General features: G+C 37.9%; 1 protein-coding gene across 2 annotated transcripts in view; it reads left to right on the top strand.

The window, feature by feature from the left end:
- The window catches only part of mut (methylmalonyl CoA mutase), a 29,751-nt gene extending 14,094 nt beyond the window's left edge, over positions 1 to 15,657 (top strand). For both annotated transcript variants that reach the window (XM_036581742.1, XM_036581743.1), the window contains exons 9-13: positions 4,182 to 4,297; positions 6,058 to 6,189; positions 6,469 to 6,616; positions 9,583 to 9,750; positions 14,880 to 15,657. In XM_036581742.1, coding sequence (XP_036437635.1) covers positions 4,182 to 4,297; positions 6,058 to 6,189; positions 6,469 to 6,616; positions 9,583 to 9,750; positions 14,880 to 15,008 — 693 coding nt within the window. In that variant the 3' untranslated portion in view covers positions 15,009 to 15,657. The remainder of the gene's footprint in view (positions 1 to 4,181; positions 4,298 to 6,057; positions 6,190 to 6,468; positions 6,617 to 9,582; positions 9,751 to 14,879) is intronic.
- The last annotated feature ends 9,288 nt before the right edge of the window (positions 15,658 to 24,945 follow it).

The following is a 24,945-nucleotide window of genomic DNA, read 5'->3' as shown; positions in this document are numbered from 1 at the left end:
TCTTTTTCTTTTCATCTGACAGTGTGACAGTGCTTAACATTATGCTGATAAAAAAGATCAGAATGTTTTAGAGGTTTCTTCTAAAATAAAGGGTATTATTAGGGAGTTTATTGCTGCAATGACAGCCTCTATTCTTCTGGGAAGACGTTACACAAGATGTTGGAAAACTGCTGTGAGGATTTGATGGCAGTCAGCCATCAGCAGCCTCAATGGTGATCCGTCACTCCAGAAATACAGTTTCACTGCCTTGTACTGCTCTAGCTGACACTTGGCATTGGGCATGGTGACATTATGCTCATGGTTGGCTGCTACAGAGTGTCCCATTCTATAGGCAGTGCCTTTATTGTGTATGTGTATAGTGTACAGTTACCAGTTAAGTGATTATCAATATTTTTGTTAAAAATACTCTGTAGTGTCTAGAGAAGGTATCAGCTTTGGTCTGATATCAGCAGAAAATGTTGGATCAGATATTGGAGGGAAAAATAGAATGAATCTAATGTCATTCTATAACACCTCTATCTGAAATAGGTTAACGCCTGACAAAACAACCCCATAACATTATCCCTCCTCCACCAAACTTTATAGTTGACACAATACAACAAGGCAATGGGACTGAATGAAACACCTGTATCCAGTGATTAAGAGATGTGTCCCATTATTTTTGTCCATATAGTGTATGGTGTGAGGACACCGACAATACATTTTTCAGTTTTACAAACATTATGGTGGCTTTACAAAATCAGTTTACCGTTATGGACAAATAGTTAGCCAGCTATTTTTCTTTTTTTAATTCTTTTTTTTCCTCTATTTCTTTTGCACATTTTTGTGTTACTTCAGCACAGTTATATGCAGCAAGTTGCTTCCTGTCCAGGAGTGAAAAATTTGCTCTCAGAGTGTGTAGGAGCCTTTTGTTCTTTGTATGTTTTCAGAGCTGTCAGAAATCTGAACATTTTGCTCTCAGTGCCGTTCCCATTCACTTTCTCAGTGTGTGGCTGAGATGAGGAGCTGTAGATAGAGCACTCCACAGCTATTAGCCATTTCAAATGGTGGGCATAACAACCAAGCATGGATGCTAACCATATGGGATTTTAAAATGCGTGTCTGGAGCTTTCAGTAATGAAAAGCCATAAAGAGAAGGAGGATACCTAATTCACCACACAACACTCAGAGTAGGTTGTACACGAAGTGCTCGTCTGCAGTTAATCATGTCTTAATGCATTCATTTGGTATGTGAGATTCTCCGTTGTCTTTCTTTTTTTTTCATTTTTTAATTCACAGCCGCTGGTGTTTAGCGCCTGGTCTGCTCTGAACCATTGCAGCTATCAAAGCATCTCAGAAGGGATTTCAGACTACTCCTGTTCTTGCAGTTGGTTGTGAAGTGAAGCCATAGATATAAAATGTTGCAAATGATAATATTAATGCTGCAAAAAATGCACCTGATTTCATTATAAAAGATGTTTCCATTGGTTGGGAAGATTTCATAAATCTTGGTGAAGGTAATGGAGCTTCCTAAAGTTTCCAGGGACAGTGTTATTGATCAACACTATAGCTCTTAAAGGGACGAGAGAAAATGAGAGGAGTTGATCTGATTGGCTACTGCTACAACACACCTAACCATGCTTTTTTAATAATGTTTTGACAGAGCGAAATTTTTACAAGCTCGTAGTAGATAGAGACCCATCCGCTTATTACTAACTATATGAATCAGCTAAAAAATTACGTTTTACTTTGTAAGTTTAACTTTAAGTTCTGACATGATTGGAAGTGACATGAACAGGTGTGCTGCCTTTATGCCTTGATTAAATATTTGCGTTGACATACGTATGATAATTGCAGTGAGATCAAAGGGATTTGATTTAACTCAAGTTTGGAGCACCGTCTTGCAGCTTGAACACTCCTGAAATGTTAATGCATGTCATAGATTTTTAAGAGTGCAGGATTTTCTGTGAATTTCAGCTTTCTGGGACCAACTGAAAGGGGTTTTATCTGTGAAGAGAACATTTCACCTTAGCTGTATTTGTAGCATCAGCTTTAAAAAACAACAAAATCTTGTAAATCAGAAAATGGTCTGATCCCAAAGGCTTCCTGTCTCTGGAGTAGATTCTGATTAAAACACTCAGTTCAGCATTTAATTTTGTGTTATATTGATGTTGCCTCCGGCACAACAGAATTCCCAGGAGTGCAGATGCCACCGGTGAGATGGGTTATTGTGGCTCTGAAAGCTCACAATCACATGGAAATGATTCACATCAACAAAGCCCTCATGTCACCAGTGTGCCCTGGGCTATGGCATATTGCTTGCATTTGTGCTAAGGTCACTTAACATTTCCCCTCTGAACTGGATGTATGATCAGATAGAGAAGGTCAGTCAGGTCCACCTAATATTCCTGCAAACATGTGGTTGCTGGGCTTTTCTCATTCCAGATATGTTTTCTCTCGTAGGCTTTAAGTTGGTGCCTCAACAGCAGTTCTAATAATGTTCACAGATGTTAAGACTGCAGCCTTATAACACTGAGGTTTTCATTTGGGAGAATTCTTCCGACAGATTACTTCATATGTTTTGTGTTTCCATTTTATGTGTGGAAAAGTTCAGCATGAGGATGAAAAAAACTCAGATTATATTTGACAAGAGGTCCGGTTACTATTCTCAGAATTCTTCAAAAAGGATGTTTGAAAGGGGGAATTCCACTGGAAATCATTTTTTTTTCACGTCTCATGATGCATTTCAGGACCGTACAAAGTGTTTGACAGGCCTGGCAGAAAAGCTTTTATTGCTTTTACTGCTGACCTATAATGCTGTCCTGACGCACAGAGACAATGATTGGTTGCTGTTTGTTGAAAAAGAGTAGAGAATTGATTTCTTTCTTGAATTAATTTGGTTTTCTCAGCTTCGCCTGTGTGTGTGTGTGTGTGTGTGTGTGTGTGTGTGTGTGTGTGTGTGTGTGTGTGTGTGTAGTCAGTTGAGCCACGCATTTGTTGTTCTTATCTGGTGTAATGCTGTAAATACAATGTGACTCATTTTTATCAGCTCAGAAAAGACTACAGCCACACTTCCATCTAAGTGGGACCTTTAAAACAATTTGTGGCTAGAATTCAAGAGTCTTTGTGCATTTGTGGTCCCCTGCTGGAAATAGAGAGTACAAAAACTTCTTGTTGTTTTCTTTTTTTTAAAAATAAAATGGCAAATGATGTATAAAAGTATATGTGTAGCTATGTATCAACCTAACATCAATACTCTATCATGCCTTTTGTATGCTGTATGCTGTTAGATTTAAAAAGAGCTGATTTTCTTATTATTGCAAAACAATCAAATAAAATTAAAATATTAAAAGAATAGTAGCTATTTAGGAAAGTTTAGTTAGCTACCCTCAGGTTGGAGATTGACTTGTTAAAAGCATTTATTTCACTCTGTATCAGTTTTAAAAATAAGTTCTCAACTTCTAAATAAGGTGAATGCTTTATTAAAATTAACTGAAGGAAAAATACTACAATTTAATTTTATTGTATTGTATTCTTTGCCGTGCAGATGCATTCAAGTGCTATAATGAGAGAAGCTGTAATTCGTTTCTTTCCATCTCTGCTTCTGGCTTGCAGAGATACATTTTCTTATATTAGTGGAACTAATATAACATATATGACTGTAGAATTTAGGTGGAATTCCCCTTTAAGGCCCTGTCCTGAGGCATCTCTGCAACACACAGCCCCTCAGACCTTTCAGACCGGGCTTCTGGATTAGTCTGTTTTAGATGCAGCAGCTTTGTTAGTCTGCTGTATCAGACTGGCTGAAAACTGCTATAAGTACAGTAAACTGAGATATAAAACTAGTTATTTAACTAGCAGAGACTGCTATGTGGTTATTTAATTGAATTTTCATTCAGGTCATTTAAACACTAGACAAGAGGTTGCTATCTATATACGGCTTCACTTAAAATTATGCTTCCTCATAAAACAGTGAACCTTTAAAGGGACATTTGAAAACAGCCATACAGTTTCCATGTTCTGAATGAAAATGGTATGCTTCTGGTGGTATGGTATGTATGGAGGTTCTCTTCTTTTTTTTTTTCCTTTTTTTTCATCCTGATAAATGACTTCATTTTCCTCCATTATTTTGTGTGGAACAGCTCTGGTCTGAGGCCTTTATTGCAGTGCTTTGAAAGAGCTGCTGTATGCTTTGTTTGCAGGTGAGGGAGGCCAGAGATGCTGATGCAGCGAAGAGGTGCCTGGCTGCTATAGAGCAGTGTGCTCGTACCAGGGATGGTAACCTGTTACAACTGGCTGTGGAGGCTGCAAGAGCAAGGTCAGTCAACCTCAGTTAAGATCAGGTCTATAAAGCCCTTATACATCACAATACATGTGAAACTGTGAAGTAGCCCTTTGGACAAAATAATGGCCTTTCATTATTGGCTTTACAGAGTCAGACTATTACTACAGTGAACACTGTAGAGTTCAACAAAATCTACAGTAATACAGTAATGATAACAGGATAATGTAACAAATTCCTCTTAATTCTGCACAGTTAAAAGGGAGTCGTTTCAAAATAACTGCATAATTCTTTTTTGATGTAAACAATCATTCAGAGTGGTTTGACGTGAAATGCACCATTCTAGGGAAACCTACTGGGCCAGAATTGCTCACAGCAGTGTTGATAGCTTTAGATACATTAGACATATAAACTCAGAAGACACATGTAGGTTCACTGGTTATTTTGAGTAGTAAATAAAATGGCTATATTTGCATTGAAGACCTCAGAAGTCCTAGTTTCGCTCACCACATTTGTACAGAAATCCAATATACTGAGTTTCTCTACAGTGAACCATTTACATCAAACCACTCTGAGTGACTTTGTTTACATCTCAATCATTGAATTAAGCAAAAGAAAATTTGATTGTAAGCTAAAAACCAATTACCTTTCAACCTGTAATGTGACATTTTGCACTGCAATCAATTTAGTGCCTTTATGACTAAATACAGCTTATTACAAGAAAGTTCTGGCAGTGTCAAAAATTTTAGTCCAAAATGTCGCACAATATGACTGCTGCTATGATGCGTGTTTAAGAAGCAACCAATAGGGAGCAGCTGAAATGATGTGTGTATGTGTATGTGTTTGTGTGAGAGAGAGACAGGATGATATAGTAAAAACCTTTTTGCTCATGTTACATATTAGTACACATACATTAGTGTGGTCCAGCCTTCTGGTCACATATAGAGTGACCTGCTTTGAAATGGCAAGCTATCACAGAATGAATAGAAAAACAAACCTATTTAACTTAAGTTCACTTTAGCGAATGGACATTTCATATTGCCATCTTTTCCCCCAGCAATGGAGAGCTCCAAACTCACCTATTATATGCCATTTAATAGACATTTTTAGACAAAACATTGCCACTATTATGCAGAGGGTCTTGTTGTTTTTTTTCGGTTGCATGACCAATTCTTTCATCAAAAAACAGATACAAACAGAGTGTCGTTAATGTCTTGATTATCTGCAGAATACTTCATCATATAATTATATAATCTGACTTTTAGCACATGGGAGCATAGCTGGTATCTGGCCCAGAATCTGGCCAAGACTGTGTGACATGCTTTAAGCACATAAGACTGATATTATCACATGCTTTAATATATGGTGTGGCTTATTTAACTCTTTGAAGTTGCAGTTATTGTAGCCAACAAAAAGCATTGACTAATTTGATATTTCTCACTCATTTCTAAATGTTCAATTAATACCATCATTTGAATAGAAGAGGTATTATTTCATTCTGAAAAGTTTTTGTTGTGCATACAGTCTAATGTGAAAATGTTTATTTCCTGACATTAAAAAGTATTAAAAAGTCAGAAGATCCTCAACCCTATCAACCTTGAATGTAAATGTAACTCATTGTGTAACAATATAATTATCATGTAATTACATTTTAATCAAATATTGAAATGGCACCAATAATTATAGACTTTTAAGGGTTTAAGGAAACATTCACAGCACACAGCAGTATTGAATTTTTAAGCTATATAAAATAGTGTGATTTACTCATTGATTAAGCACTTGATTGGATTGTGCAGGTGTTCAGTGGGGGAGATCACGGATGCGATGAAATCAGTTTTCGGAGAGCACAAGGCCAGCACACGCATGGTGAGCGGAGCGTACCGCAGTGAGTTTGGCGAGCATGAGGAAATCGCCCTCGTGCACGGCCGGTAAGAGGTCAAAGACGTCCCTCAGAAGCATGTTCCTCACTCACGGCTTATCACCATTAAATCACAAGGGAGCTATGCTTTTAAGAGCCGTTCTGCCTTGAGTGTTGCACAACTTTAAAGTGCTTTTAAAGGAGATCACAAAGTACTTTGGACACAGGCTTGACTCAAAAATGGTTTGGAAAGTTTTGGACACTTGGTTATAATGGCTGAGTGCATCCCTCCCTAATACCCAAAGTCAATATGCGATGTGTCTCATGTCCTTGTGTGTCCGTTGTTCAGGGTTGTGCAGTTCAAGAAACATGAGGGGAGAAATCCCCGCCTGCTGGTGGCCAAAATGGGACAGGATGGTCACGACAGGGGTGCGAAGGTCATTGCCACAGGATTTGCAGATTTGGGATTCGATGTGGATATCGGGCCTCTTTTTCAGGTGGGTGACAAAAATAAACAAAGGAGTGGCAAAGCTGTATTGACTGCTGCTTTTGCAAAACCCTCAAAGCAGTCCACGCAGTCATATATTATGGATTTGGTGTATAGTTCATATTGCATACAAAGTCTAAAGAATACATGATTTAACATGCAAAGAGCAGCATTGGTGCTTTGAATTAAAATTGATTTGTTTTTGTCACATTCATATTTGTATTTCAGTTAAAAAAAACATGAGGCTCATGTACAGAATGTCAGCTTTTATTACTGGGTAATGCTGTTCAGTATGCTGGAACATGTAAAAGCTCTGACTCTTGATATTTTTCACTTGTTGCTTGGGGAATTTTTAGCATTTTGTTTTTTAGCATGTGAAATGCGTGTCACATTCATTTACATCAGGAGACTGACTTAGTATAAAATTTTGCTAATTTTCTTTCTGATGTACCCCCTCAGTCAAATGTGCAGTATTTTGGATTGCTGTACTGTACTACTGTACACTTTTCCTTTTCCATTACTCTGGTAAAGGCTTATCTTCCTCTCTTCTTTCCATAAACCTTTGTTGCAGAACTCCTTTAAGTCGTCTTTGTACATCTTTCCAAATTCTAGTCTGGGTTTTTCTTTTCTTAGTGCTGATGAAAGGTTTGCATTTTGCGATATAGCTCCAGTATTTCTCTTTTCTTCTGTAAATTGTCAGATTACTACACTCTGCAGTTTACCTGTAATTTCTTTGGCTGCTATTTTGGGTTTTTTCTTTATAGCCTAGTGGTTATTCTGTCAGCAGTTGCTGTGGCATTCATTGAATGACCTGGCCAGAGCAAAATGCTTACTTTGCCAGGAGTGTTTTTCTTCAAGATATTTTACACAGTTTATTTTTCAATGCTCAGTTGCTCTATTTTGGTTTGGTTTTCTTGATTTATACCTTTTACCTCATAATGAGACTTAAAAGGAAAACTGTCATGGCTACAACCAATCCTACACATTCACAGCTCTTTTGTGTTGTTCAGTGAAGGGAACATGGCAACTCTTGAGCAACCAGAAACACCCAATAGAGACTGGCTGCAGACATGCAGAAATGCACTCTCAGCCCTGCTGATGTCATGTGCACACTGATTGTTTTTTCTGCGAATAAACCTGACATTCATGTCTTATTGTCATGATTTTATTTTCAAAGTTTCAATATTTAATTACCTTATTATCAGTATGACCACGGTAATATATGTTCAGTGTAATTCTTGTTGCCCAACAGTATGTAGTTTGCTGTTTTTCCCCCTCATAAAACCGACAAAAACACTGTTGTGGCAGAGAGTGCACTGACGTCATTAATAGGTTGGCAGTGCATGTCAGGCTGAGAGTGCATGTCTGCAGCCTGCCCCCTTCTCGAAACACCCATATATCTATTACATGACTTTTTTTTCTCATTTTAACCAGTAACTTAGAAAATACATTATAATCTGTGGTATTTGTAGGTATGCACAGTACAAAAGTCAGAGACCACCCTCTGTTTCAATCAGACTGGCCAATAGGTACTTAATTAGTTACTAATTATTCAGGAGATATTTCTGAGAAAACCTGGTAGACCACTAAAACTGTCACCATCAGATAAACTACTTAAAGCTTTCATCTTTGAGAGAGTGGAGAAGATCAAGCTCCACAGGTGTTTCTGGCCATCCTTCCACTGTGAGAAGACAACTCAGCACTATGGGTGTGAAATGATATGCAGCTGTCAAAAAGTCATTACTGAGAAATGAAAATTGACAAAAAATAAATTTTGCTGTTGGTGCTCTCAGATCAAAAGACTGACCACTGCAGAGCCCACACCTCAAAATCATTGAATGTGTTTGGGATTTCTCGGATCTTGTACAGTAGAAAATGCAACCAGCTTTGGAGGTATAAAAAATGTCCCTGCAGATTTCTTGGAAAAAGCAAGTGTCCTGAAAAGGATGGAAGCCATAATAAAAGTATAATAAGTAAATTTGATATATTTAGTTAATGTTTTTTTTCCATTCTCTGTTTTATGTTTTCTGCTGTTTTTGACTGAAAATTAAACATATGAATGGTGTTCTCTGATATTTGCTTAGTATTGTATTTACCTTAGTGCTGGTAAAGTTCAGTTTATCAGGGGTCTTAGAGGAAATTCCTAGGAAGACTTTTACATATGTGACATATATTATTCAAAAAGTATGGCCTGCTTGTTATAGAAGAGTCTGAGAGAGGGTCTTAAAGGGACTTGGTGATGCAGTACTGGCATCTGGCTGGACCTGTTTTGATAAAAAGAACATACAGAATTTGTAGCTTTCTGGTGTTTGTCTCAGTAGGTTTTCATGCTGGTTTCTCTGTGTGTTTAGCCTGTGTGCAATGCACAATTAAACCTGGAATTCAACATCTATTACAGTGTGTTTTCCAGAATGACTGTGTACCAGAACATTTCCTACATTGTGGAGCTGATCAAAACCCATACTGCTGTGTTAAGCTGGTCTTTCCCCAGATAAGACTAATCCTCTTCTTTCAGCTATGTTCAGTGAACCCTTCGCATTACATGAACAATCAGCGATTATTAGGCTAATTGTGAGATCTCTGTGAATAGACAGAGATCTCTGTGAATAGACTTCTTTTTTTTCTTTCTTCTTACCTTAATGAGAAGTCAGTGGTGCTGTTGTTTTGTAAGTGGACTTAGAAAGGCATTCACATAAACATGGTCATGTTGGTGTACCTCAAAGAAGGGCAGTGAAAGAAATCCTCTTCATAGGCATACCTCCATTAACCACAGATGATCTCTGTGACCCTCTGATCCTTTTCCAATACATCCTCTGCTTGCCTTGTACAGAAGCTACATATTAAATCCATATCATCAAAGAAACTGCTTAACTGGCCTCAAACTGCAGTGGGACCAGGTTTTTTATTGCCACACAATGGCATTGTAATTTCTCTGTTTTTCTGTGTGTACACTGGGTGGTGTTTCCATGGTGACAGACCCCGCTGGAGGTGGCTCAGCAGGCAGTGGATGCAGATGTGCACTGCGTGGGGGTCAGCACACTGGCAGCTGGACACAAGACTCTCGTCCCAGAGCTTATCAAAGAGCTGCGCAACATGAACCGCCCAGACATCCTGGTCATCTGCGGAGGAGTTATCCCCCCACAGGTAAGACCTGACTGTCTGACTGAATAGCACACAGAGGCAGCTGATAGATCAAACAGTCTCGGCAAAGACACTAGTTTCATTATCTGTGCTTTAGACGTGGATCATGAGGCAGAGCCTGCTCAAATATTAAGCCACGCTGAGTGACAAATTTTAGCAAATTAGAAACAAGTGACCTTTTTCACATATAAATCAGCCACATAACAGTCAGAATTAACAAGCATGACAGTGAACTTCCAGTAAGATTTTAAACCTACTTATTTGATCTGCCTGTGGCCTTGAGCTGTTATTGGGGGAAAAAAAAAGATCACATCATCAAAAAAAAGAGAACATCATTTCATTTCTCACAAAAACACATGTGCACACAAACACACACACATTTATACATACTGTGTGTTGATATATATGTGCCACATATGCTTTATATATATAGTCATGTACAAGAGTGTGAACACACCCTGTCATATTAAATATTTTTTTTTCCTAAGTGAAAAAGTTAACACATCCGCTACAGTGCACAGACTTTGATATGGCATTTTACAGAAAATTTTAGTTGACAGCTTTATGTATGTGCTGAGTTATATTGGGAACATATTGGGAAAACATGAAATATAAAATATGCCATAACTACTGCATAGGCCACATTCTATGTTTTATTTTTTTTCCCCAAAAAGTTATATTCAGCAAATAAATAGTAATTGTCCTGTTTTTTGTCTGTTTTTTGTCTGATTTTCCTACAAAGTCAAGATATTTTTGTCCAGAAAATGTACCAAACTCCCCACACATGCATAGTCACAGTCCGTTATCCGAAAGTGAATTTTTTTTACAGCCCCAGCTTTAACATGTTGTCATGTTGTCAGATCTGGCATAGTTTTGTTTTTTTTTTTTGTTTGGTGCAAACCTTTTTACTATGATTTGCCGGGGAGGAAATAATTATTGAACATCTCAATATTATTTTTGAATGAAACATATTTGCAATCCAGCCATTTACATAAAATTTAGACATTGCTATTAACTCAGCAAAGCTAAAATATAGCTATAGAAATTGTAACATTACAATCCATAATCTATATAATCTGTTTTATATGCCATGCAAATAGAGATACTTTTATTTCTACTCTTTTATACTTATGTCTATTTTTTATTAGTGCCTAACTTATGTCTATTTTTATTTTTTTTATTTTCTGCATAGTATATGTAAGTTTAAGTGCAATTATATGTGTAGCTATTGAAACACTGCAGTTTCCCTTCGGGATCAATAAAGATCTATCTACCTACCTACCTACCTACCTACCTAAAGCCAGTGCTATATAGTGCAATAGCACAGTTTTGAACAAAAATATTGAAGACAGTCACAAAAAAAGCACTAAACCAGCTGATTCCACTAATTAGTTCTAATACCTGTGCTAATAAGAATCAGCTGGGTTACTACATGTTTACAGGTTAGTTCTTTCACTCTTTTAAAAAGGGGTATCCAAATATGAATGCAAGTAAACAGATTTATTACCAAACTGCAAGAAACATCTCATTATGGTTAGAGGCAAAGAGCTCAATCAAGACATTCATAATGAGACAATTGAGTAACATAGCAATGGCACTGGGTGCCGAGAAATTTCTTAAGTCCTAAATGTTCCTATAAGCATCACTGGGGTCATTATTTCCAAGTGGAAGGAACATCACTCGACCATCAACTAGCAGAGAATATAGTGTGGTCAGACAAGACAAAAATCTAAATTTTTGGCAACAATATGATGCACCATATGTTCTGCATATGACCCTAAGAACACTACACCAACAGTGAGGTTTTGAAGTGGAAGCATCACAGTATGGGGTTGTTTCTCTTATCATGGTACTGGCAGAATCTATCAAAGGGAAGAAGAACAGAGCCGTGTACTAGAAGATTCTTAATAATAATCTGTTGTCATCCACCAGGATGAGAGGTAGGTGGACCTTCCAGTAGAAGAATGATCCAAAACAAAGTGCAAAAAAGACTTGTCAGTTGGTTCCATAGGAAGAAAATAAAGGCGTTGGAATGGCCCAATCAGTCACCAGACTTAAACCCAATAGAAAATTTGTGGAAGAAACTGAAGATCAAGACTCACCAGCGGGCCCCTCAGAATCTCTGAGATTTAAAGATTATCTGCATAGAATATTGGTCCAAAATCCCACCTGAACGCTGCGAGAGATTAGTTTCTCTGTACAGGAAGCATCTTGAAGCTGTCATTAGTGGGTTCTCCACCAATACTTTTTTCCTGTGTCATTCCACTTTATTGCACATAAATTTATGGATTGGAATTTTACAATTTCTTTAGCTGTTTCTTTAGTAGTTTTAGTAGTTGAGTTGATTCCAATGTCTGAATATCTGCATTAAAAAACTTGTTGAATACTCATTTCCCCCACTGTATGTGAAACAAAAGATGAAGAGTCTATAAAGAAAAAGACAAAGAAGGTATGTGAGGGGCAGTGCAGAAGTAGCAGCAAATAGACACTATGGGTCAGTCTCCTGGACAGATTAAGGCCAATCCTGGAATGCATTTCAGTGGAGAATGTTCATTCAGAATGGTGTGTAGTCCAGAAATAGGTTTAATCCTTGTTTGAGAAAGTGATCCTTAATGTCTCAATATTTGTAGACACTTTCTCAACCAATGTTTGTTAAATCAAGGGTATTAATAGGGAATTCGTCCCCGTCTTTGCTGCAGTAACAGCTTTTACTCTTCTAGAAAGGCTTTACACTAGATGTTGGAACATTGCTGTAAAGATTTGATTGCCTTCAGCCACAAGAGCAGTAGTGAGGTCAGTTAGAGCTCAAATGTGAAATAAGGTGAACTCCCTCTTTAAATGTTTTCACATTGTCTGCAATTACAGGAGATATTAAGGTAGGGACAAAATATGGCCTACACAATGATGCTATCTGTTTACTCGATTTCCTGCTGATGATCGTATTCCATGACTCTGGAAATGTAATGCATTCATTACTGACTTTTTTCACAAAATGAGCTGGAATGCAGTGACGCAGATGCAAGGTAGATTGCCATCCTGAGAATAGGCGGTCTGTAGACAAGCTGTAAATGGCAGCATGTCTATGAGAGCATCGAGCTCCCAAGTGTGCGTTTACCACACTAATAATTGCTAGACGCTACATAAAGTTTGAAAGTAGTTAACAAATGCACATACAAGCTGTCTAAACAGACCAATAAAACGAATAGCAAGAACCATATTAGAGCTGTATTCGTCAGTTAGCATTCAGAGTCATGAATCTGTACTAAATAGATCTGAACAAGGTAAAAAAGATACTGTCCTGCAGATGATTTTGCATCTGCTGACTTAAAAATACATATAGCAAATGTACCCCCCCAGATCCCACTCAAAGAAAAATATCTGTACCCCACCACGTTAACCTGCCACCCTGACAAAATTCCCTGCCACCCCTGGTTAAACTTTCAAAATCCACCACTGCTTTGGATTATTATCACTATAGACTTAGCCACAGCCTGCACCCATGAAGTGTTTTGCTGTTTTTCTGGAGTGTGATTACATAGTTATTGAGTGATTTGAGATGGATAGTGAGTGTGAACTAGCACATATGAAAGCTGTAGTAATTAGAGTAGACATGGAAATCCATAGCTCAGTAACAGGAGTCTTTTTGCTAACAGTGTGTCAGATGTCCCATGGGGTGAGGCGGATTAAGTGCGCCGCAAATCGGTATCTCTTAGTCCCAGTCCTGGGGAGCCCTACACTGTCTAGTTTAAAGTGTTTTAACTTTCTTTAACTTGCTTTAACTCATTTGATTTTACTCAACAGCTGATTGTCAGGCCCGCCATCTGTTGAATTGTAGGAGTTAAAAAAAGCATTAGAGGCAACACAAACACAAAACGAAAAAAAAAAAAGAGCAAATCCGCTCCTAAAAGTAAAGATTCTGAAATGGTTCTTGGCTTGGATATATAGTTCTAGGAAAGGCAGCGGAGGTTCTTAAACTTTAAAATATTCTTTTCCATTGTGCATCTCATTCACAAAAATGGCTCTTTAAAGAATTGTCTGTTGAAAAGAACATTGTGGAACCGAACATGGTTCTTCTATGGCACCCTTCCAAATAACTATTTGGCACCTTCATTTTAAAGAGTGTAGTTGTGTCACATACAGTGAACTCTATGATGTATTCTCTTGGTAGCGTGCACAGTATATGTGCATTTTCATAATTATGGGCATCTAAAAAATTAGCATTCATAGTTTGATTTACCAATAGGCAGAATACAGCATCAACATAATATTCCATCATTTAAATAAAGAATTCTTGACACTTAAAAATTGACTTTAAAAATTATTTTGAGCCTATACATCCAGCATGCTTTATTTTCAGCTGTCGCTCTGTAGGAGGTGCTATAGATATCTGCCTACAAAAACGACCGAATAGATAAACTGCTGCTTTTACATTGCAATACGATCTGAATCAGAATGTATTCATCTAAACGAGTGAATAAAATGAATTTAAAATATGAAACAATGTGTAGTAGGGCTCGATCAATGTCGACCCCAACTGCCATATTATTGGCTGGCCAATAATAGTGGCAATTTAAGTTCCCATGGTATCGGCAAAATCTCCTCTGCTAAAGCACTGATAACTAGTGATCTACTAATGATTCACTGATGTGCAGAAAACTGTCAGTAAACCACTATTGGTTTCCAGCTCATGTGCCATTTATAGAGACACATAATGTGACAGTCATTATCTACTGATTTTTTTCACAGCAGTTGAACCAGTGTCTTGCTGCAATGTGATTTGGTTGGATTTGAGAAGTTAAACTCATTCTTTACACCTGCTGCTGCCATCAGCAGTTTTGTCTTCTGCATGAGTTAGTGATGCAGTGACACATAACTGCCCTATACACAGCTGAGCAGTCAATTGTCCAATGTCCTGTGGTCACCTTAAACATCAGGTCTATAGGGATGTATAATTAGGGCGGTGATTCCCATGTAGTCCACACAATATAGATGTAAAAAAAAAGCCCAAAGTTGACATTCAACACTCACAGTTTCATTTTACATCTAATGTACTTGATTACAGAGCCAAAACAACAAAAAACTAACGTCACTTACTTACTGACTGCACTGTATTTATCTCTTGTCTCCTGCAGGACTATGAGTTTCTGTACCAGAGTGGAGTTTGCTGTATCTTTGGCCCAGGGACCAGAATCCCTCAAGCAGCAGTGGAGGTCATTGACCACATAGAGAAGAGTCTGGAGAAGAATCGCCAGGCTATGTAACTGAGAGATCTCTATGATTTAGTTGAGTTCTCATGGCTATTTTTGGAAAGTCATGGGGTAGGCATTTATCTTGGAACAAGATGTTGAAATTTGATGGCGCTATGGTTTTTAAGCATTACTATCTGTCTTTTTGAAGTTCATCTGTTTAAAACAAAACACTTTGAGTTGCTGTATTTGAGGGCTGAAAATAACTGATAATTATCAGCAGTGTGATATTGTTCACTAATCTACCAAATCTGTTTTTCTACCTTAACTTGCTTCTGCTAACTTCTGCCATGTTCTTATGAAACCAGAAGAGTTGTATGCATTTGATAGCTTGATAGGTACAAAACTATAGATCTCAATCTACTCAGTTTCCAGTATGCCACTAAGCTGTTGCTCATTCAGTGTACAACAGAGAGATCTGGTATCCATATATCAAAAAATCATCTATTATAGATACATTTTGCTCCCTATGTGCAGTCTGTTTGGTGCAGAAGCTGTGCCTTATGGGTCTTTTTAGATTTGATCTTTGGCACCACCTGCTTCTTCCAGGCAGTAGAAATGGATGCAGGCATAGAGATGTACAACATCCGTGATATATGATAACTTTTTGTCTCTTACATAAACATGTATGTGACAATAAACTATTCACTTTGGGTAATTCACATATTCTTTGTCTGATTCAGTTACTGTTTATTAGAAGTGGCACATTAGCACTTTTCTTCTCAGATACTGTGAAATTGAAAGCAGTATTTTTTTCTTTAAAAACTACTTATCTTCAAACATGTTGGAAAAGGACCTGCTCCTGTGTAGATATGAAGGGCACGTTCTAAGCTCACAAAAACACAATGACTTGTAGTGACAGGTGATTATACACATATGAAAACATGGTTTTGTATAATATATTCCCATTTCTGCTAATAGATCCCACTAAATCCTACACACTGCTCCTTTAATTGGTAACACCATAAGCTTTTTAAGGCAACTGAAGGGACTTAAGTCTTACCCCTAATCCCCCTTTGAAAAGCTTTCACAGGAAAAGGTCAATATCATTAATACAGTTCATTTGGCAACCTCTGACATACCTTGATATTGATCCGTTTGTCCACTGGCTAAATCTGAGATATGCTGAATATAGATAGCTTCTAGGGGGAGCAGTGTGTTGCGTAAGCGCCTGCAGATGCGGTCGTGGTGCTGGTTGATGTCGCTTTGTGGTGCTGTGGCCTCCACTGAGTGTGAGCTCAGATGTTTTGGTCATGTGGACTGGGCTGTGTGTTAAACTGATCAAATTGATTTGCATCCGACAGCTTGCAGCAAAGGGCAGAGAATGCTTTCTGCGCGTTCTATTTTTTAAGGGTGTGAGTTGGTAGTGTGAAAAGGAGCCAACACTCTTTCCAAAAGTGTCATGTCATTGCATGGTCATATTGAGGCCAGTGAAGAGGTAACAGGGTTTTCTGTCAGTGTTGACTTCACAGGCCTCCTGCCACACCTATCCTGTCAAATCCACTTTTGATGAGTTTGCTCTAATAAGATTTGATAGATGAACTCAAGCAATGGTATAAATGCTTGGAGGCACAGCATTTACATCCACACATCTCACAGGCTGGCTTCCCACAGGCTGCTCAGTTCACCCCAACTGCCAGAAGCAAACATGTTTAACACTGTTTGTTTTGTATTAGCAAAGTGTCCCGCTGCCACAACTGCAGTCAGAACTTGTAAACATGAGCAGTTTGAGAATATAGACTCAGAGCCAAATAAATATGCACCAAGGAGTACACTTGCATCAACTTAGAATGGCAGATGTTTCATAAAGATCATGTTAATAAAGGCATATACAATTTAGGACTGTTTTCTTATAGACCACTGAAAGTCCTGTTTAAAGGTGACTCGACCTTATTGAATTTTAATTAAAGGCTCCTGGTAAGTCTGGAGAACGATCGTTGAACTTAACGGCAAAACCTCCCTTCAGTGCTCCTTCTGAAGTTCTGGGGTTGGCAAACTGTTGCTGCAGTTCCTGCTGCGAAGCTAACCAGTTGCTATTACAAATAATGGGACAAAACAATGCTGACCTGTTGGTTCTGTGAAACAGCAATAACAAGTTGTCAAGCGGGAGCAAGCTCCTCATCCCTGACGTTAGCTTCTTGTATGAATTTTCCTGTTCCACCTTAAATGGTGTAGCAGTTACATTCAGGTGCCTCAGGGCCCAGAATAGAACTGCTGCATGGTTTAAGGTGGAACAAGAAAATGCGAATAGGAAGCTGACTTAAGCCTTGTCAACTTTCAGAGGTCTCTCTACTGCTGAAACACCTCACCGCTGTTAACATGGCTCTTCTTCCTTGCCTGCTCTAAAAACTTCTTTCTCCATCTTTGTTCAGGGTTTTCTTCAGATTTTCTCCTCTTTGGCTGTTTCTCTGCCATCCCTCCTTTTTGATGCTGCATGGAGTGTGTACACATACCGAATTTTTTTTTTTTCCAGTGTACACACAGAGCGATATGGAAGTCCAGAGAGGCCATGAGATAGTTATCATTTTTTGGATTGTTATTTTGAGATAATGAGTTAATTATCTTGTTATCTCAAGATAAGAAAACTTATTTTGTAAGAACGAGTTATTTATCTTATCTCAACATAACAAAATTTGTTATCTTGAAATAACAAGTTACTTATCTTGTTATCTCAAGATAACAGTCCAGAAAATTCTAGCAACAGCTTATGGCCTCTCCGGAATTCTGCAGAGCGGAGAGCTAGCAGGCTGTGAGGAGATATGATTTGATTTGACAAAAAGTGAATTGAAAAAATATACTGTGCATTTAATCTATAATCAAGTAACTAAATGTGAGTGTAGTATATGGTTTCTTATGGTTGTGATAAAACAGTTACACTTTATTCTTGATTGTCTCCAGTAGCTAATTTACAAGTGTCGAGATTGTTTACAAACTATCTAGTGACATTTCAAATGATCAACGGCATTAGAGTTAGGATTAGGGCCAGAGTTAGGGTTGGGTTTAAGTTAGGATTAGGGATGTAAATGATGAACTATAAACAAATATACAATTGTTTGACCAATGGGCACCAACATATTTTGAGAGCTATTAAGGTACATAGAGCCAAAGCTAGACTCAGTAATGACTTTCAGTAGCCCATCACTGTATAGACCAGTCATTTTGTCAGCCCCTCAGTTTAAACAATCCTGGGTTCCTACATTTTATTTTAGCATTTTATTCAATGATAGTGGAGGTGTTGGGAAAGGGAGATGTAATGTGATTGAATTGATTCTTTTCTCAGCCCAGTGCACAGTGATGTAATGAAAAGTCAGAGGACGTTTTAGAGACAGGAAAAACTCACTACACTTTAACCAAAGCTTGCAGGAAAATGGTAAATGGTATTGTGTGTTGAAGTGTGCCTAACATGACCAGAAACCTGTTAATGTTAATTAATAATGTAAAAAAAGTTTCAGTTTCTTTGGAGCAAAGCCATAGAATGACCTCCTTTCGTTCCCTAAATGACCTTTATGTTTATAGTTCTTTAAAGAATCATTTAAGCATGTTTAAACTTAATCTGTTGCATTTGTAGTGTGCAGTCACTTATTGTGGATAAGAACCTAGATGTTTCCCCCTGTATTTGAGTTGATCAGGTTTTCTATTCTTTTATTAAACATAGGGAAAAGCATCTAATTCACTGCCTGTGTTACTCGTCTGTACAACACAAATGCAGCAGAACCATCTATTCATAAAGGTGAGTGATCTATCTGGCACCTTAGTATTTCTGTAAAGAACCATCCACTTAAAGGTTCTTCAGGGAACCAAAGGTGATTCTTCTATGGCATCGCTTCAAAGAACCCTTTTGGTACCTTTAATTTTAAGGTGAGTGTGGATGCATCATACTTTGTATTCATTCTGGGACAAAACACATCTGAGACCAAAGCTCTATTATCAGTTATTGTAGAATATGTGAAGAAAGAAAATCTTATACACAGACCAAAGAAATAGTATTCATAGACACATAATACTGCAGTCACACGGAACAGAGCAAAGCCTGTGTTTCCTGCAGAGTCTATCAATTGATCAGTGTTGGCTCTTTGTTTGCCAGGCTTCTCTGTTTGAATTCTGTATTTACCTAGTGTTCCTGCAGAGTGAAACAACATGTGTTTATCTTCCCTCACGTACGCACCCCCCCCCCATAGAGGGTATATGAAAGAGTCAAGTGTCAAATTGCACAGCAATCTTAACTCTTCATATGTTTAAATTCCATGCAAAATAGCCATTTAGTACAAGTTATTCAGTTTTCAACATCAGGAATAAAGCAAAAAATTATTTGTACAGAACGTAACACAAAAGTATAACGTCATTTTTTCTGTATTTAGTGTGTGCCTTTATTTGCCTTGCTTTCAGTTTTAAAGAAATCTGCAGGGATGTTTTTCCACACCTTCAAACTTAAGTCTTAGAAGCTGGTTACATTTTCTGTCTGGACTCTATGGTGGTCAGTCCATTGTTCTGAGAACACCAGCAGCTTCTTTGTTTAGTTTGTAAATTGTCTTCTTTTTTTGGTTATTTGCTTTTCTTAGTAACGGCTTCTTGACAGCTACACATCCTATTAGACCCATAGCATTAAGACCTCTTCTCACAGTGGAAGGATGGTCAGAGGCCACCCTTCATTTATTTAATTTCCAGTTAAAATTGCTGATAACTGTATACCTGTAACTGTAATACCATTTCTCAGTATTTAGTGTCCACCTTTATTAGTGTGTATTGCTTTTACTGTTTCCATTGCTTTAAGTTTTTCAAAGAAATCTATCTTCCACATCTCCAAAGTTCAGTCTTAGAAGTTGGTTTTATGTTCTGCTTTTCACAATCCAAGTAATCCCCAAAACATTTAATGATTTTGAGGTCTGGACTCTGGGGTGGACAGCCTACACTTCCTTCTAGACTCATACCGTTGTTTCTCATAATGGAAGAATGGACAGAAACACCTGTGGATTTTTTCAGATCTGAAACAAGAGAGGAACTTGTTTTTCTCCTCTCTCTCAAAGATGAAAGCTTTAAGTACTGTTTATCTGATAGTGACAATTTTCATGGTCTAGCAGGTCTTGCACTGTTGTTAGGAGTCCCATTGTCTCTACACTTCTAATCATTTTTTGAATTTCAGTTTTAGAAACTCTTGTTTTTTTCTCATTTTCCCTTTAACTTTACTCTTCCTTTTGAAAGTGGATTATTAAATATAATCTCCTCAGAAATATTTTCTGAAGAATCCCTTCAGAAATATACATAATCTCCTTAGATTTTATATAATATAATCTATATAATCCCCTCAATATAAGGATACATATATAATCTCCTCAGAAACATTTCCTGAAAAAGAAAAAATGTTTTTTTAAAGAAACGTCAAATTAGTCAGACGTCTTTTAATTGACTTTCATGTTTACATAGTCAGTAGCACTTACACTGTAGGCATAGCTTAACATCATGTTGGGTGAGGACATGTTTTCATGTGAGTGACATTGTTAAATGCACAGAAACCGTGATGAGTATAATCCTGTTGTATAATACTAAGTATAAGAGTATAATACTGCTGTACTTCCTGTTGCGTCAAAGGCAGGCATAGTGGCTAGTCAAACTGCAGTAGGCCTTAAAAGTAATTTATGGTAATTGTATATTGACATACCTTGCAGTAGAATGTGGACAGATTCACTAAAGAGACAATCACAATACCCAAACCAACACATAGCCCCATTCCATCTTACATATTGATTACAGTGTCCTTCAGTGTTTAGATATGCTCACATACAGCACATAAAGTAAAAGCAATAATCCTCTTCACTGTTTTTAGATACATCATCCATAAACAAGAGGTAGAATACCAAAGACCAAAAAAAGTTCAAACACAAAATAAAACAATGGCTTTACAACATTCAGAAAGTGAGTGCATCTAGTCAGTTGTCCAAAACCATGACACTAAATGTTTGCGGATGTAAGAATGAGAAGATAAATGTGTTTCTTATACTTAACCCAAGAGCCAAACTCATATAACCACGTCTTAGGCTTCTAGTCCATTAAGGCTTGTGGTAGAAATTACTGTACCAATTATGAACCAGACTGTCACAATTAAATATATGAGTTTAGTTTAATACATGATTTCTTGAATTCATTCTGAATTTATGATACTTTGACTTTCACAAACCCAAGGTTGCTTTACCTAGCATGGGAAACAAACAAACAAAAAAAAAAAAAAACTAAGCAGGAGGAAGAAAAATGCTTATTAAAGAGAAAAGTCTTTAAGACAGATTTGAAGGAGGAGAAAGAAGAGCAGTCCCAGAGGGATTGAGGAAGAGAGTTCCAGAGTTTGGGGGCCATGGCACTGAAGGACCTCCCTCCCAAAGTGGACAGTCTGGACGTGGGACAGCAAGTAAGTTATTACAAGAAGACCTGAGAGAGCGAGAGGGAGTGTAAGAGGTCAGCAGTTCTCTGAGCTAGGGGGGAGTAAGGTTGTGCAGGGCTTTGAAAGTGAGTAGTAAAATTTTAAACTTTATACAGGACAGGACCAGTAGCCAGTGTAGCTGAAAGAGAATGGGGGTGATGTGAGCTGAACGCTTAGTATGGGTGAGAACTCTAGCTGCAGAGTTCTGAATGTACTGTAGCTTTTGTATAGACAAGCAATGTTTACGTAAGTGAAAGAATGCAGTCTTAGTGAGGAACTTGATATGCAGATCAAAATTAAGTCATGGGTCGAGTAAAACACCAAGATTTCTAACAACAGGTGCAAGCTTAACAAGCAGGCCATCAATACTAACAGAAAAATTGGATGATTTGGATAGTAAGGGTTTAGGGCCAACCAGTAAGACTTCAGTTTTATCAGTGTTTAGCATGAGAAAGTTATTGTTTATCCAGAGCTTTAAATCAGAAATACAGTCGATTAGTGTATTGGGAGGGGAATCTGAGGGTGTGTGTGTACTGAGATATAACTGAATATCATCAGCAAAGCAGTGAAAATTAAGGCCATGGCTATGAATGATCTGGCCAAGGGGTGAGTTGTAGATTAAGATAAGTAAGGGTCCAAGAACTGAGCCCTAAGGGACACCACATGTAACAGGAGTGGTGGAGGACTTGTGTGGACCTAGTGTGATAAACTGCTGCCTGTCTGTAAGATACGACCTGAACCACTGTAAGGCTGTGTCAGTGATACCAATAGAGAAAAGATAAGAAATGAGAACATCATGATTAACAGTATCGAATGCTGCACTTAAGTCGAGGAGAAGGAGAATACTGAGAGAACCACTATCAGCAGACCGGAGAAGATCATAAACTACTCGCAGAAGAGCTGTCTCAGTGCTGTGGTGAGTACGGAAACCAGATTGAAATGGCTCATAGAGGGCATTATCACTGAGAAATGTCTGGAGTTGGGAAGCAACCACTCTTTCAATTACTTTAGCTAAAAAAGGAAGGTGTGAAATGGATCTGTAATTAGAAAGAGAAGTTGGGTCCAATTCAGGTTTCTTAAGTATAGGAGTAACTGCAGCAGTTTTAAGGGCAGTAGGAACAAACCCAGAAGAGAGACATGAATTTATCACTGTAGCAATTGGAGTGTTGATTACAGATGAACAGGCCTTGAGTAGAGGGGTGGGGGCAGGGTCAAGCTTTGTTTCCAAAGTAGGAAAATCAGTAAAGGCGAATGACTGAGAAGTAGAAGGAAAGAAACTATAGATCTGATTAATTTTCTTTTCAAAGGAATGTAGAAAAGCCTGACATTGCTCAGCTGAATGGGGGCATGCTGACACAGGAGGATGGAGGAGTTTGTTGACAGTTGGAAAGAGTGTTTTCGGCCTAGACTTAGCATTATTTATGATGGAGGAGTAGTAGTTGGAGCGGGCAGTATTAAGGGCATCCCTATACTTGTGGGTGTGTAGACTGTAAAGTAGAGAGTGGACAGTAAGGCCAGTTTTTTTTTATAAAGGCGCTCAAGACGCCGAACAATGGCCTTCAGTACTCTTAGTTCAGGGGTGAACCAAGGACACGAGCGGGTGGCAGGGAGAAATCTATTCTTAAAAGGGGCTAAATCATTAAGCAATCCAGAGATAGTGTCATTAAAGAGGGAAACCATACTTTCAGGGGTTGATAGGTTATGTAGGTCAGACAGGGCTGAAGACTGAAGAGAAGCAGCAAACATAATGAGACTAACAGACCTAATATCACGATAGACAACAGAGATTTTCTCAGAGGGGGGAGGAGTAGAAATATGAAAGCTATACTCAATGAGCTTATGATTGGAGATACCAGAGACTGAACCAGAGACAGAGATATCATTCAAACCAGTAGAGCAGAGTAAATCAAGAGCATGACCATGAGTGTGAGTTGGAAAATCAACATGCTGCATCAAGTTAAAAAAAATGTCCAAATGTTTGTGGACACCTGCTCATCCAAAATTTCTTCTGAAATCAATGGTGTCAATAAGTAGTTTGTCCCCCTGTGCTGCAGTAACAACCTCTACTTTGCTGAGAAAGCTTTACACTACATGTTGGTGACATTGCTGTGAAGATTTGATTGTATTCAGCCATTTATATCTCTGTTTTACTCTGAGGCACTGATGCTTGAAGCTGCACTATGTAAGATTCAGTTTGTTAAAACTGAAAGTAGCAGCATAATCGAGTCAGGAAAAAACATGCCAAAATATGGTGTCTGTGTGCTGCTGCGAGTCACCCTGTAATAGTAATTTCAGGTAAAGCCAGAGGCGTTTGGGTTGGATTTTGCGGGAAATTCATAGATCATATCTTATGCCTTTACGCATTAACGTCACATGCACAGGCTCAAAAAGAAGATCTGGCTTAATGTTTACAGATGAAGATATGATGACAATAGCAGCCAGTCCACATCATTGAAAGACACGCCCTTCAAGTTTTGACAGATTTCTCTTTGAATACTTGCAGTCTTGCAATCATCAAATTTATGCGCTTGGAGAAGGGGTCCAAAGCATAACCAACATCACAAAATTCTCTTCCACACATAATGCATAATTACACATTTCCACCAGAGAGGTCTCCAAATCCCCAAATCTTACATAGTGTAGCTTTAAGGCTGGACCTAACAGAAGGGATATTTACTGTATTAATTCTACATATAAATTGGACAAACAGTTTAGATATGTTGGGACTGAATAAGTCAGCTGACTCAACTATATTCTTTCAGACCAGTACAATTCTATAATACATGTGTATGCAGGGAATGAGTCTGATTATCACAGCCATAGTGCCAAATGCCACATATTATAGTAATTAGGCTTTATTTAAGAACTGAACATGTAGTCAGTGATGTTGACATTATATTACTGCTGCTGCTCCTTCAAAATGATCTATGCATCCAATGTGCAGGAGTCGGATTCAAGGAAGCTCTTTTAAGAAAAAACTTGCAAAGGTTCTTAAGATGAACACTAAGAAGTTCATAAGAATGTTCCTAAATGCAATTCTTGAAAAAACTTAAGAAGTTCTCAAATATTCTCTTAAGATATTCTTAATAATTATTTTTTTATGTAGGCTGCATTTTACCGCATACCATAGACGCAAGTTACATTTTGAATTTGTATTAACTGTTATTTTAATTTTTTAGTTAAATCTGCTCCTAGGAGCTAAATTGAGGAAAATCATCAAACCAAGCATTTAAAAAAATGTAGTAAACAAGAACTATAAGTGGAAAATACAGCCAACAGGTAAAAAATCCTTATTGGGAAATATGATCATTGTGGGGTGATGAACGAGGATGGAGCAGAAGGAGCAGAGGCAGTGTCCGTGATAAATTTAGATGCTTACCTTGTCAACTCTTACTGCCTAAGATGAGTGTAAGGCATAAGGTTGAGAAAAAGTTTAAGAAAATATGTTCAAAAATACCACTTGTTCTTATAATTATTCTTAAGAAAATAGTTAAGAAAAGAAAATAAGATCATTCTTAAAACTTTATTTGAAGAATAACAATT

Source organism: Colossoma macropomum, unplaced genomic scaffold (genome assembly GCF_904425465.1).
Source record: "Colossoma macropomum unplaced genomic scaffold, Colossoma_macropomum, whole genome shotgun sequence".
NCBI classification, from domain to species: Eukaryota; Metazoa; Chordata; class Actinopteri; order Characiformes; family Serrasalmidae; genus Colossoma; species Colossoma macropomum.
Note: the sequence above shows the minus strand (reverse complement) of the source record. Positions and strands in the feature narration are given on the sequence as shown.